This window comes from Sinocyclocheilus grahami, unplaced genomic scaffold, assembly GCF_001515645.1.
Source record: "Sinocyclocheilus grahami isolate Dianchi unplaced genomic scaffold, SAMN03320097.WGS_v1.1 scaffold293.1, whole genome shotgun sequence".
NCBI lineage: Eukaryota > Metazoa > Chordata > Actinopteri > Cypriniformes > Cyprinidae > Sinocyclocheilus > Sinocyclocheilus grahami.
In genome coordinates this window covers 713,268-727,524 of record NW_015505472.1, presented here as the reverse complement: position 1 = coordinate 727,524, position 14,257 = coordinate 713,268, and the positions used below count along the sequence as shown (strand labels likewise).

The window sequence follows — 14,257 nt, the reverse complement described above, 5'->3', positions numbered from 1 at the left end:
GTGCTGGTCATCGCCATCTACCTTCACCAGGTTTTATAATTTGGACGTCCCTGCCCTGCAGGCACGGATTTTGTCCACTTAAGTTTACCTAATCCCCTTTGTAAGTGGAGAAGGTTTTGTTATTTAGTCCTCAGCCTAGGTGGCTTGGGTCTCATTGTTAGCTCAGACTTACAGGAGCCCTTAGTACGGGCGCTCCGGGGCTGGGTATGCAGAGCAGCTTTGTTCTGCACTTGCTTATAGCATGGCGCGATTGGATGCAAAGGAACACTCTGGTTACTTACATAACCTCGGTTCACTGAGATATGGGAATGAGTGTTGCATATGCTGATGTGCTATAAAGCTGCACGTGAGTCGATGACTGTCGCTTCAGTTGAAAGATTCTGACGAAATGGCGCTCAGAGCCGACTTGTATAGCAGTCGGCTCCACCCCTTTTGGCAGGTTGAAGCGCCATTGGTCCATGCAGCTACACGAACGTGATCAAATCAGGCTTCAGCATCAGAGAAAACAGGAGTTTCCCCATAGCGTGTTAATGCAACGTTCATTCCCTTATCTCAGGGAACCAAGGTTATGTAAGTAACTGGAGCGTTTCATCGATTCCTAATGAAATGACTAGATTTTACAAAAAGTTTTTAAAAATATGCACATCTGACAGGCAAAAAATTCTCAATGAGGGTGTTCAACTATTAGTCTATATCTCAAAGTTTGTCTGATGAAGATCCATACGGCTTGAAACGTCACCTGTGGTGAGAACATGAAATAAACACTTTTACATTTTTGGAGCTGTGGTGTGCCAAACTTTCTTTTTTCTTAATGGCTGGATTTCGCAGAGAATCTGAAAATGTCACCTTCAAAGTTTCATAAAAGCGGCCTATATTATTTTTCCACCATTTGTGTCCTACAAAAGACAAATGTCATACGGGTTTGGAACGACATGAGGATGAGAAATTTTGGGTGAACTATCCCTTCAAAAATGTGTAATCTATGACAAACACAAAAATACTCTGAATATACAAAGCAACTGTGACAGTTTTACTTGGACCATCAACCTGTTTCTACTGTTTTCTCAAAATCATTTTTGCCTTCCAACCATAGACACTAGTTTGTGCCAGTCTATTGCCCTGTGGCAGTGGAGGGCGAATAGAATTCAACAAGACCTCTGTGTATGTGTGTGGTGCATTGTGCAGAAAATGTTAACTCTGAAAGCAACTCACTCATCTCCATGAAGAGCTGTCTCTTCTCCACCATGGATTTGCTGCTTTTACTTCCCTCTTCAATCATTCTACATAACACAAAAAAGGTCCATTTAATACCACAGCTTAACCACGGCCTCATTATGAAGACACAACTCACAATAACAGCAAAAATCGCTAAATTGAATTTGAATGTTTGCAAAATTTTTACAATAATTTGTAAAGAAATTGATATAGAAATTGCAACTGCAATACAGCTAATATATCTCTGTGTATATTCCACATTCAGACTTTTAGAACTCTCTTATACGATCTTTTGGTGCATATCGTCAGTCCACCGGAAACTCCTTAAGACTCACCTGTCAGGTTGGCTGGGACTCAGATAAGGTGATGCAAAGGAACCAGGAAGCTCCTACATAAGGAAAAACATTTTGATGTTGACATCTGGGGAAATACCCCTCCCCCCAATCCAACCCACATACAAAAATAAACCCTGGAATAAATCCCCCATTCACAAAAGGGCATTTGAGTTCACTTGCTCTGTGCTAGTGCTGATTATGTATGACAATACTGTCTGCACAGACTGCATTCTGTAAGCTAATGAAACAAGAGCCGCTAAGGAGCCACTTAATAGTGACAAGAAGAGAACACATCATAGAACCAGTAAAGGAAGAATTCTGAGTATAATGGCTGTGAAAAAGAATACATGCATATTATCTAGAATTTGTCATGAGTAAAAGTAATGTGAAGAGAGAAGAGAAACGAGCCGCTAAGGAGTCACATGAAAGCAATCAAAGAAGAACTCTGAATGTAATGAGTGTAAAACATATATACATAATACTGGATATTATAGTAATGTGGATATTATAGTTATTACTGTTGTGTAAATGTAGTTCTTACATCAACACCATAAAACGTAACAACAGCCGTCAACTCATATTTACTTGCTGCTTCAATTAGTAGAAGGGATTTTTATAAATCCCAATGACTTGAATCTTTTGATTCATTTCGTCAAGATGATCTGTTCTGATTCATTCACTGATTCAGTGACCCTTTCTGCAGGTTACATTGTTATGCCTGTAGAGTAGATTGTTAGGCAGTAAGTTGTGTGAGTGATTCATTAAAGGAATAGTTCACCTAAAAATTTAAATTTACCCACGCTCAGGCCATACAAAATGTAGATCGATTGTTTCCTTGTCAGAACATATTTGGACATGTAATTTAGCATTACATCACTTGCTCACCAATGGATCCTCTTCATTGAATGGGTACCATCAGAATGCTAACAGCTGATAAAACCATCACAATAATCCAAAAGTAATCCATATGACTCCACTCCATCAATTAATATCTGAAGTGAAAAGCTATGTGTTTGTAAGAAACAAATCCATCATTAAGGCATATTAAAGGGATAGTTCACCCAAAAATGAAAATTCTGTCATCATTTACTCACCCTCATGTCGTTCCAAACCTGTATGAGTTGCTTTCTTATGTTGAATACAAAAGAAGATATTTTGAAGATTGCTGGTAATCAAACAGTTGGTGGTTGCCATTGACTTCCATAGTATTTTTTTTCCTACTATTTTCCGACAGAATTTTTATTTTTGTGTGAACTATCCCTTTAATGTTAAACCATCACATAATCAAAGTCCATCCCCCGTTGTCCTCTCACATCAAAATCCACTGACCTATTTGTTTAGAACTGTTCGCACTTGGAAACAGTACTTGATCTGTGCATATTTCTCCCCTGATTCAGGTGAGACAACTTTGTGTGGATTACTTGTGGATTATTGTGATGTTTTCATCAGCTGTTTAAACTCTCACCCATTCATTGCAGAGGATCCATCGTTGAGCATGTGATGTAATGCAAAATTTCTCCAAATCTGTTCCAATAAAGAAACAAGCTCATCTACATTTTTGCATTGCCTGAGGGTGAGTATATTTTCAGCAAATTTTCATTTTTTTGCGTGAGCTAGCTACTTCTTTAAATCATTCTAAACAAGCTGTTTACAACCTAAACTTTTAAGACTTTTTATATACTTTAGTGTATCTAATTTAGAAAGAGATTTGTAAAAAGAGTGAGACCGAAATGATAAAACGCAGATCTACTATTTTCCCAAAACTGCAGAGCATTACTAAAATCGAGGGACTGATTCAGTGACATACTCAAAACAGCAGCTGAATTCATAAAAGAGTGCATTAGTGCCGCCCTCTTTTTCAAATGTGCTGTTTCCAGAAGTGTTCTTTTTTTCCATACATTTTTACCATAGGGATTTAAAAAAAAAAAAGTCTTCATTAAAGTGTTATAAGCATGAACCAAGCTAAATAGCTACAAGGTGAATCATAACATTACAAACTTTTACTTGAAGCAAAAAAGTATTTAATGGGGTCATATGATGCGATTTCAAGTTTTCCTTTCTCTTTGGAGTGTTACAAGCTGATTGTGCATAGATAAGATCCCTGAAGTTGCAAAGACTAAAGTCTCAAATCCAAAGAGATATCCTTTATCAAAGTTAAGACTCTGCCACGCCCCCCTAAAACGGCTCGTTCTAACACGCCCCCACATATCTACCTCACTATGTGAAAATATTAGCATAATGCTGCCCAAATGTGCACGCAAAGAAAGAAGGTGTGGTTTCAGTAACCGCAGTTAGTGTTGAAGCAGCCATGTCAGGGAGACTCTGTGTGTTTCTAGGTGAAAGCAAAAGCACTTTATTTGGCCTTCCGAAAGTAGATGCATTTAGGAATCTTTAAGATTACTTACAACAGAACAGCAATGCATTTTATGGACGACCGTTTCGTGAACCTAGGAGAGGAGGTAATTCTGACTTTGCTATGACAATCTGGCGCTTCTGAATCAGCTACTGTTTTGTTATTAGTTTAAGTATTTGCTATTGACTGTTCAAATGCGCAGTTTTGCGCATCGTGTGTGTGTGTGTGTGTGTGAGAGAGAGAGCGAGAGAGCGCGAGAGCACGCGAGAGAGAGAGCGAGCTTACATGTACTGTTGTACAATTTAAAAAAAAAAAAGTTTTTATTATTATTATTTTTTCTTTCTTTTTAACAATGTCTGTAATATTTTTCTTGTTTTTTGTTTGTGGAGAAAAAAAAGAAAGAAAAAAGAAATTAAATAATGATCTTTAAAAAAAGCATCATATGACCCCTTTAAGACTGTACTTAGAAGCTTTAGTGAAGGAAAGAACTACAATCCCATGAAGCATTGCGAATGACAAGCAAATGAAAAATATAAAATGATTTGTTTAAAGTTGTTGATTATATCTATAGAAACAATATATTTTGAGCTTATTGCAAAATCATGCATAAATATTTAAGTATTTTAAAGCACAGTGAAACCGTCTTGATTAAATCGTGTTTCATGGGAGAGGGCGTTCCCTGCAGAGACCCTTTGGTGCAATTTGATTCTCCAATTGGTGGAATTTCCATACAGTATCTTGGGTAATGTAGTTTTTACCATGAATTCTGCTGTCAAGACATTTATTTTAAAAATTAGCTTAAGTAAAGTGCACAGATGGCTTAAACAAATGCATATGCCATTAACAATGCCGGAGTTCACAAAGATTTGCAAGTTGTTATTAAAAATCAATTTCCCAATGGAGAAAATGAGTTTTACTTATGGAACCCACCTGTTGCACATCTAAATTAACTGGTTTCATTCAAGTCAAAAATAATATTTCACATCACTGAATATAATGATCTTTAAAAAAGCATCATATGACCCCTTTAAGACTGTACTTAGAAGCTTTAGTGAAGGAAAGAACTACAATCCCATGAAGCATTGCGAATGACAATCAAATGAAAAATATAAAATGATTTGTTTAAAGTTGTTGATTATATCTATAGAAACAATATATTTTGAGCTTATTGCAAAATCATGCATAAATATTTAAGTATTTTAAAGCACAGTGAAACCGTCTTGATTAAATCGTGTTTCATGGGAGAGGGCATTCCCTGCAGAGACCCTTTGGTGCAATTTGATTCTCCAATTGGTGGAATTTCCATACAGTATCTTGGGTAATGTAGTTTTTACCATGAATTCTGCTGTCAAGACATTTATTTTAAAAATTAGCTTAAGTAAAGTGCACAGATGGCTTAAACAAATGCATATGCCATTAACAATGCCGGAGTTCACAAAGATTTGCAAGTTGTTATTAAAAATCAATTTCCCAATGGAGAAAATGAGTTTTACTTATGGAACCCACCTGTTGCACATCTAAATTAACTGGTTTCATTCAAGTCAAAAATAATATTTCACATCACTGAATCAATACATTCATTTATGCAAACAAAACTATATGTAACGGGTTGAATCAGGTAACAATTGCAGGCTTTACTGCAGTGTTATTCCGAATGTAGCAAACAGCTTGTTCAGATAAACTGGCCTATTTGTTCAGTAATGAGCTGTTCTTCACAGGAAGCACTCAAATACTATTGGACCGTAATGACAGGAAGGCAGCGGGAGACACTTCAGTGAACCAAAAAAGACGAGTCAGTGCACGGAAGTGAACAAGACTCGTTCACTTAAAAGATTCACTCAAAAGCATCGATTCGTTCACGAAACGAAACGCCACTAGAAAGCATTATGTCATTCCCGACCGTTAAAGACACCGCTGACGTTATGACTTCTGGCTTCAAGTCGTTCCGTTCGTTTAGCGAATCTAATAGAAGGGCTGCTACTAAGTGGATATATGGCCCACTATAAATCAGAAGTAACACACCGCACCTCTATAATGACTCGCGCTTTGACGTGACTCAACGTGAGGATTTTTCCCCAACCAACGGAAATACACACTGCACAAACAAACACTTATACACCCCCTATGCGTTTAAATGACAACGTCTAAGCTTAACGCATACGGCCATATTATCTTTATTTTTAACTCCCTATGTACCTGATGTGTTAAATGAATAAGATGCTATGTGACCCACAAATACAGTTGGATCCGTAAGATGATATTCTGAGGACATGTTTAGCTGTGCTCCCTTTGCGTGTGTTTGTATTTGCATCTGAACGCGAAAGCATCATTAGCGGGTGGTCTTACCAGCGGGGGGGAAATCACGCAGGTCGCGCGACCATCATCAGCATCTGCTGAGAGCGATCAACGGTCTCGCACGCGACTCCTGGCGTATCATCATCATCTTCATCATAGCTCTCTTGCGTTTCAATTGATTTGTTTTAATATCGACTGACAAATACTGACCTATTAATCCGCAATTCGGTAGCGCTGCGCTCCCCCATCTTTATATTTGCGCCGTGGTTACCGTTCCGTTTGATTCGGTCTTGTAGGAACTGCAGTACAGGCTGCGAGCGCTTCTCTGAGCACCAGCCAACAGCAGAGGACAGCAGAGCACTCCTGCCTTTCCCATCACTGAGCGGCACTATTGCTCTTTATATGCACGATTTTTACTAAGCCTTTAGCCGACTGTTAGTTTTATGTAATGCAGTGCAATATGCTTGCTCAAATATGCCGAGTAGATCTTCATATATACTGCGTATGCATGCTTGTTATGTCTATGTCAAAGACACAGAAAGATGTTTATTTTTTATTTTGCAATTAATAGATCATTATAGGCGACCATAAGTCCATACAGCATGAGATATACTTATTAATAAAAAATCATTGCAAATTTTAAAAAAAAAAAAGTAATTTTTTAAAAAATTGCATACACACTGTAGGGGCTTAAACAAACCAAATCATACCGACTGAACAAATCAAATAATTTCCTAATAAAATTTTAAAAAATGAGATATCTCGGTCCAAATTTAACCAGATTACACTGAAAAAAAGAAATACTCGACAGTTTCAATATATCATTACTACAGATTTGGCCAGTGTTTGAATCCACATTACATTTGAATCGTAGAAATTCCGTAGTTGGGTAAATACATCATTTTAAATGGCACTTCTTTTACATTTTGGTGGAAAGGGAGCAGAACAGAATACAATTCCTCTAATCCAGGTATAAAATAGCCTATCCACCACTATATTTGTTGCACTTTTAAGGCATAAATTATAAATTTATTAAATGTATATCTGTATATTCATACTGAATAACATGTATATCAGCACATGCGGTCTTAAATGCAAAGTTATATTCTTTGTGCTTGTTGGCTAAAAAAAAAAGCGAATCTGATTAATACTCTAAAATCATAATTTAATTGCTTAAAAATTCAACTATGACTGGAACACCTGTTCACCTTTTCACTGGTGTTGTTGCATAGCAACGTTCCATCAAATCACACTTCATGTAATACGTCATTGGTTTTGTACCTTATTGTTTAAATAATTAGAAGAAATGAACTGAATTACATAAAAAAAAATAACCCATTACTGAATTTGTTTTCCTGCATTTTATTCATATGGTTTCTTGATCAAATACACTTTGCTTACAATTGCTGATTACAATTACTATATTACATTCGCCTTTATTTGACATAAAGTATTTGACTTTTAAAACATAAAATAACACGCATTGTGGAAGCCACTCCAAGTTCTGGAATACCAACACCTCCTGCACTAAGAGTCATATCATTTCAGGGGTCCGCAGGGGAAAACATAGCCTCATTAATTAAAAATCCAAGTGTTTTGTTAAATGTCACAGGCATATAAGGTTGGCGATAGTGGAAGTAAGTCATGCGTTGCAACTCTATCAAAGGAAATGAAAGCAGTAAATAACCAACAACAGTTAAACACTGCGGTTTACACCTCTGACAAACATTTTCAAGAAATGAGAGTTAACTTAAATATCTTTTTTTTTTTTATTCAAATCAATTCTAAGGCCTGATATAATGTATAATGGAGGTATCACAGTTATTCTATGAGTCTCTTGTAAGTTTAAATGCTGCATATGTATAAGTAAATAAAAGCGTCAGTTTACCCACTGACAAAAGTCAATGAAAGCCAGTTACCTTGAAACAACCTCACACCCAAAGCCATTCAGCACAACCCAAACACCACGCTAGTTAATTTTATTCATACAACATAAACACTATAACCTGATGGATTTTTTTTATGCAAGAAGCTAGACTTTCAATAATCAATAAAGTGAGCTGCAAGTTTCACACACATATTATTAGTCAATTAAAAATCCACTGTGAGGACATCAATTCATCACAGGCAAAACTAGACGTACAAAAATATCAACAGATCATACTATCACAAGGGTCCTGGTACAAAAAAAAAAAAGTGTGTAAAAAGTTTATGTACTTCTTAAACAAAGGTATACCAAAAATGGGACAGCCAATATAAAGATATAGTAAATACCCTGTTTCTTAAATGTTTTGTAAAATGATTTGTAAATAGACTTCTTTTTAATAAAATATATTACTTAAAATATATTACTTTGCTGAACTAGACAGACATTAAAAACAAAATCTGATTATCTAGTCCCCATAAATCGACTTTGGTATATTACCAAGCAAATTTGATCTAAAATTCGTTTACATTTCTATTGCCTGTAAGGCAGATAATAAAAAAGAAAAGAAAAGAAAAAAAGACTAATTCAAAGATGCATCAACTTTTTTTTTCTAACATACATAGAACTATGGGTATCAAAATGTATCTGTTTAGCAGATTTGTTTTAGGACAGAAATTAAACCACGACATTGAATGTTGAAACATGATTAAAATTATGATGTGTTGGACAGTATTTCATAAATAAAAACCTTTAGTTATCAGACAATCGGATATATGTTTAGGCAAGATACAAGAATGCTTTGTAGAACTATTTGTACATCTAAAAGAAAGTCAGTATTTACAATACTAAACAAAACAGAAAAAAATCTTCATAAAAATCTCCCTTCTGAGTGTTTAACTTCATTGCTCATATAGTTTTGCTGTTGATACTCTGCATTATTTTCCTATTCCTAACAACTAAGGTTACAGAGAGTATCTGCTATTCCAATTAGAGGCAATGTCACTTGTGTGACGTAAACTGGTTAGACACAGGCTATTGAAATGATTAAGACCTGCTTTTGCTCCTGAGAGGGTACAACAGATTGTTTAAGAATTCTTTCATCCTTGCAAATCATCATTTTTTTTTTTAAAGATATAGATCGTTAGCGAAGTCATTTTCTGAACATAAAAAAGTGCAACCCTAATAAATCCTTTTTTCTGAAGAAAATGAGATGTAAGGGACTAATGCTCTCAATTTTATAAATATTGTAAATATACAAATTATTGCCATTATCAGTATAAACCTGTTCTTACATTCTTCTCTCAAGTAAAACCCACTGATCTAAGAGAAGTGCTAGCCTGTTAACATATTTGACAAAACTCCCTTCTATCTCATAAATAACTTTGAACGGTACCATATAAACCTAGTATCAAGGCAGGTTAATATATTAGGTTTACATATTCACAGTAATTCTGCAAAATAATTGGTATTTCAGTTGTGTGGTTCTTTTGCTTGTGTCACAAAGGCTTAAACCAACCAACAAATAGCTTTACCGGATATGCAAAGACTAAATATTGATGTTATCGGTTTATAATCCAGCAAACTAGTGTGAATTATGTGTAAAAGATACGAAATTTGAGGGTTGGAAGGAATCATGATTTTTAACATCTATAAAAATAGTAGTATATTCATTTGCATTTCTAAAATTCTATTACAAAAATATAACAGAAATAGAACAAGCCTTAAATATTGCCACTATTCAATATCGAGTCTTGAGGCTAAAACAAGGTGCTCAATGAATGAGAGGAAGTATTACTCAGCATTGCACATTTTTTTATACCTCATCTTCTAGCATGCTATTTATGTTTGTATTGTAAAGAAAAACAAAGGGGCGAAATCATTAAACAGTTGTGCCACTTTTGCACTCTGCATTTCAGCGCAAAAACCTGCGGTGTCTCTACTAAGCACCGGCAATCCAGTTTAACCAGGTGCTTAAAGCGCTCAAACTGCAAATGAAAAGCATGTGTACATATCCAGACATACGGTGTAGTCGAGCGCACTTTCGGCACTTTAAAGAGCCGATTCAGGTGTCTGGATTGCATTACTGCAGCCATACTAAACAGTCCCAGTAAAGCATGCCAGATCACGGTAGTCTGCTGCATTCGCCACAACTAAGTACTCAAAACTGACTTGCAAGAATAACACAGGCTTGCTGGTCATGTTACCTGATTAGCATAACTCCTGAATCAGCCGCTAAAACAAAGCAGAAAGTACGTGCAAATAAGCAGCACTATTAGCAGGCACAATTCATTCTTTGTGAGTTTCCCCCATTCAGCACAACAGCTTGCCTCTCTCAAATGACAACGGATACATGAACAGGTTACCACAGCGAGAGAGTCACTGCTGTACTGTCGTAACATTTCTGTTACCCTCACTGCAGTGATTGCTTCTCTTTGAATGAATGAATGAACAAGTTGCAGTTCATCCTCATGACCATTATCGTACCACCAAACACGAGACACATAGTTTGGATGGACCAATGCAATCATCATGGCAGAATGCACCACATCCCTTGCACATAATCATGGCCTTTAGCCGACAGTAGCACTTTGATTGGACGTCTTCCATTGCAGAGGTTTCTATGAAGGCTTGCTCAGGTGAGGTTTCACCCTGACTGTTCTGATCCAGTAGGTGACCGGCAGGTATGGCAGTGACAGTGACGGAAAAAGACATCATTCCTCCAGCAGCCGTTTCACCATCACCACTGCAGGACACAGTGGGAGAAGTTGGAGTGTCAGCCATGCTGTGGTTCAGTGCATGAGGGACAGACATGCTGATAGTGCCACCATACTGAGGTCCATTATGTGCTTTCTGAGACAAGAACGTGCGTTGGTGACAGTCACCTAACTGATATGGCTCTGTTTTACCCTGTATACTGCTGCACATATCAAGCTGCGCTCTTGAGCATGTTTCTTTGGTTCTAAGAGAAGTGTTGCCTTCGTCTTTGCTGGACAAACAACTCAGAGATGGAGATTCAGACTTTATATCAGAGCAGAGTTGGGGTGTCAAACCATCATCTGCTTTATTTATGACACATCCCTGCTGTTCCACTTTTACCCTTGGAAAATTCAGGTGTCCTTGAGAGGTGGTATGAGACCCTGCAAATGACTCCGTCTTCCCTTTCACACTCTCCTCTGCTTCGATTTTCTCCTTCTTCAGGTTGGCGAGGGCAATGCTCGTATTATTAGTTAGGTGGGGCCGTTTGCTGCTCTCGGATGCTCTACCATATGTGGAGACATTGAGGAGGTAGTGTCCTGTCATAGCTGGCTTGGATAACCTTTTCCGTCCAAAGATGCCGAGATGGACACTCTGGTCATGGCTACCCTCTAGGTGACCTAACTGACAGGACTGAAATTGGGAGGGTTGACAGTTGGAGATGGTGTTCTTCTGCTCGCATTTGTCCCTTAGCGGTTGGAGCATCTGGTCCTGAGTGTCAACTTTGACCAACTTGTCCACACTTCTGGCTTGCATCATTGATGGGCCAAAAGGAACTTGGTTCCCAAGTTTGTTGGCATCCTCTTGGTTCGTTTTCAACCCAGCAGTGGTGGTACCAAGAGTCCCTTTATCTCTGGCAGAAATGGCCACAGATTGAACCTCCACCTTGGCTAGTGGCTTTGGGAGGATATTTTCTAAGGGGACCTCTTTACCTTGAAGAAGCTGGGTGACCAGAGGATTATTTGCTGGGATTGAAGAGCTAGGCTTGGTCACTGACGCTCCTGAAAAAGGCGTCTGCTCTGGTCTCTGGTTTTGTGCTATTGTATTCAAGGCAGTCACATTTCCTGCCTGACTTGAAGGTGCTAGCATTCCCCCAGGACTGAGGAGGTTATGCTGATCCTTGCCTGTTGGGTTCAACGTACACAGAGTGGTTTGCAACCCCATCGAAGAGCAATTCTCTTTTAAAAATCCCTGGCTTGCACTGAAGGCTTGTGCAAGACCAGGGTCTGAGTGTCCAGTGGAACCTGAGGAAGGAGAGGTTTGTAAGAGAGTCACTGTGCCTTCAGGAGCTGGAGATCCAGAGTTTAACTTTATTGGCGACACAGATTGACTTCTGCTGCTTGCTGGTGAAAAATCTTCAGACAGGGACCGAGCTGGAGAGGGTGTCGAGGTAACTCCAACTGAGCCGGTTCCCATTGAGGAAGATGACCTGGCTGCTGCTGCTGCAGCACGCTGTGCACGTGCTAACTGTGCTTTTGCCTTGATGTCAGCTAGAGTGCGAGCACCTGTGCGACCGGGTCGAACGCTAGGGGGTGTCAGTGGAATGGGAACGGGAGTCCTTGGAGATACCTGTTCAGTAGACGCAGGGGCAGATGAAATTCTTGACACTGAGATCTGCAAAAAGAGAGTTTGAGTGTTACTATGGAAGTGAAAATGCCACTGAAGTTAGCATTTAATGTCAAAAAATTTATATAGCGCATATATTATTATATTTATATAATATATACATTTTTAGATCTAAATTTCTTTGTATTGAAAAATTCCCTACCACGATATTAGGGTGCTTTGGGTGGTTGCCTGGGCAATTGCTATGTGGTTGCTAAATGGTCCTAAAAACATGGAGTGTTTTTTGGCATTGTGTTATGATTGCTAGTGTGTTCTTGAGAGTTGCTAGGGCATTCCTAGTAGGGGTGAGAATCTTAGTCACCTCACGATCCGATCCGATTCCAGAATGATTCTTGATCTACTCCCCCCCCTTATTAATTAAGTACACTGAACAAAATTATAAACGCAACACTTTTGTTTTTGCCCCCATTTTTCATGAGCTGAACTCAAAGATCTAAGTCTTTTTCTATGAACACACATGGCCTATTTCTCTCAAATATTGTTCACAAATCTGTCTAAATCTGTGTTAGTGAGCACTTCTCCTATGCCGAGATAATCCATCCACCTCACAGGTGTGGCATATCAAGATGCTGATTAGACAGCATGATTATTGCACAGGTGTGCCTTAGGCTGGCCACAATAAAAGACCACTCTAAAATGTGCAGTTTTATCACACAGCACAATGCCACAGATGTCGCAAGTTTTGAGGGAGCGTGCAATTGGCATGCTGACTGCAGGAATGTCCACCAGAGCTGTTGCCCGTGAATTGAATGTTCATTTCTCTACCATAAGTCATCTCCAAAGGCGTTTCAGAGAATTTGGCAGTACATCCAACCGGCCTCACAACCGCAGACCACGTGTAACCACACCAGCCCAGGCCCTCCACATCCAGCATCTTCACCTCCAAGATCGTCTGAGACCAGCCACCCGGACAGCTGCTGCAACAATCGGTTTGCATAACCAAAGAATTTCTGCACAAACTGTCAGAAACCGTCTCAGGGAAGCTCATCTGCATGCTTGTCGTCCTCATCGGGGTCTCTACCTGACTGTAGTTTGTCGTCGTAACCGACTTGAGTGGGCAAATGTATTTGGACATTCGTGTATGGCGTCGTGTGGGTGAGCAGTTTGCTCATGTCAACGTTGTGGATCGAGTGGCCCATGGTGGCAGTGGGGTTATGGTATGGGCAGGCGTATGTCATGGACAACAAACACAGGTGCATTTTATTGATGGCATTTTGAATGCACAGAGATACCGTGACGAGATCCTGAGGCCCATTGTTGTGCCATTCATCCACGACCATCAACTCATGTTGCAGCATGATAATGCACGGCCCCATGTTGCAAGGATCAGTACACAGTTCCTGGAAGCTGAAAACATCCCAGTTCTTGCATGGCCAGCATACTCATCGGACATGTCACCCATTGAGCATGTTTGGGATGCTCTGGATCGGCGTATACGACAGCGTGTTCCAGTTCCTGCCAATATCCAGCAACTTCGCACAGCCATTGAAGAGGAGTGGACCAACATCCCACAGGCCACAATCAACAACCTGATCAACTCTATGCGAAGGAGAAGTGTTGCACTGCGTGAGGCAAATAGTGGTCACACCAGATACTGACTGGTTTTCGAACCCCCCCGGACCCCCCAAATACAGTAAAACTGCACATTTTAGAGTAGCATTTTATTGTGGCCAGCCTAAGGCACACCTGTGCAATAATCATGCTATCTAATCAGCATCTTGATATGCCACACCAGTGAGGTGGATGGATTAT

General features: G+C 39.0%; 2 protein-coding genes across 5 annotated transcripts in view; both read right to left on the bottom strand.

Moving 5' to 3' along the window:
- LOC107600868 (dystrobrevin beta-like) overlaps positions 1-6,544 on the bottom strand; it is a 47,223-nt gene extending 40,679 nt beyond the window's left edge. For all 4 annotated transcript variants that reach the window (XM_016292837.1, XM_016292838.1, XM_016292839.1 and 1 more), the window contains exons 1-3: positions 6,250-6,544; positions 1,551-1,603; positions 1,213-1,280 (exon numbers count right to left, since the gene is read on the bottom strand). In XM_016292837.1, coding sequence (XP_016148323.1) covers positions 1,213-1,279 — 67 coding nt within the window. In that variant the 5' untranslated portion in view covers position 1,280; positions 1,551-1,603; positions 6,250-6,544. The remainder of the gene's footprint in view (positions 1-1,212; positions 1,281-1,550; positions 1,604-6,249) is intronic.
- Positions 6,545-9,008: 2,464 nt separating this feature from the next.
- The window catches only part of LOC107600867 (putative Polycomb group protein ASXL2), a 21,905-nt gene continuing 16,656 nt past the window's right edge, over positions 9,009-14,257 (bottom strand). The window contains 1 exon segment of the mRNA XM_016292836.1: positions 9,009-12,493. Within this exon segment, the coding sequence (XP_016148322.1) occupies positions 10,601-12,493 (1,893 nt within the window). The 3' untranslated portion in view covers positions 9,009-10,600.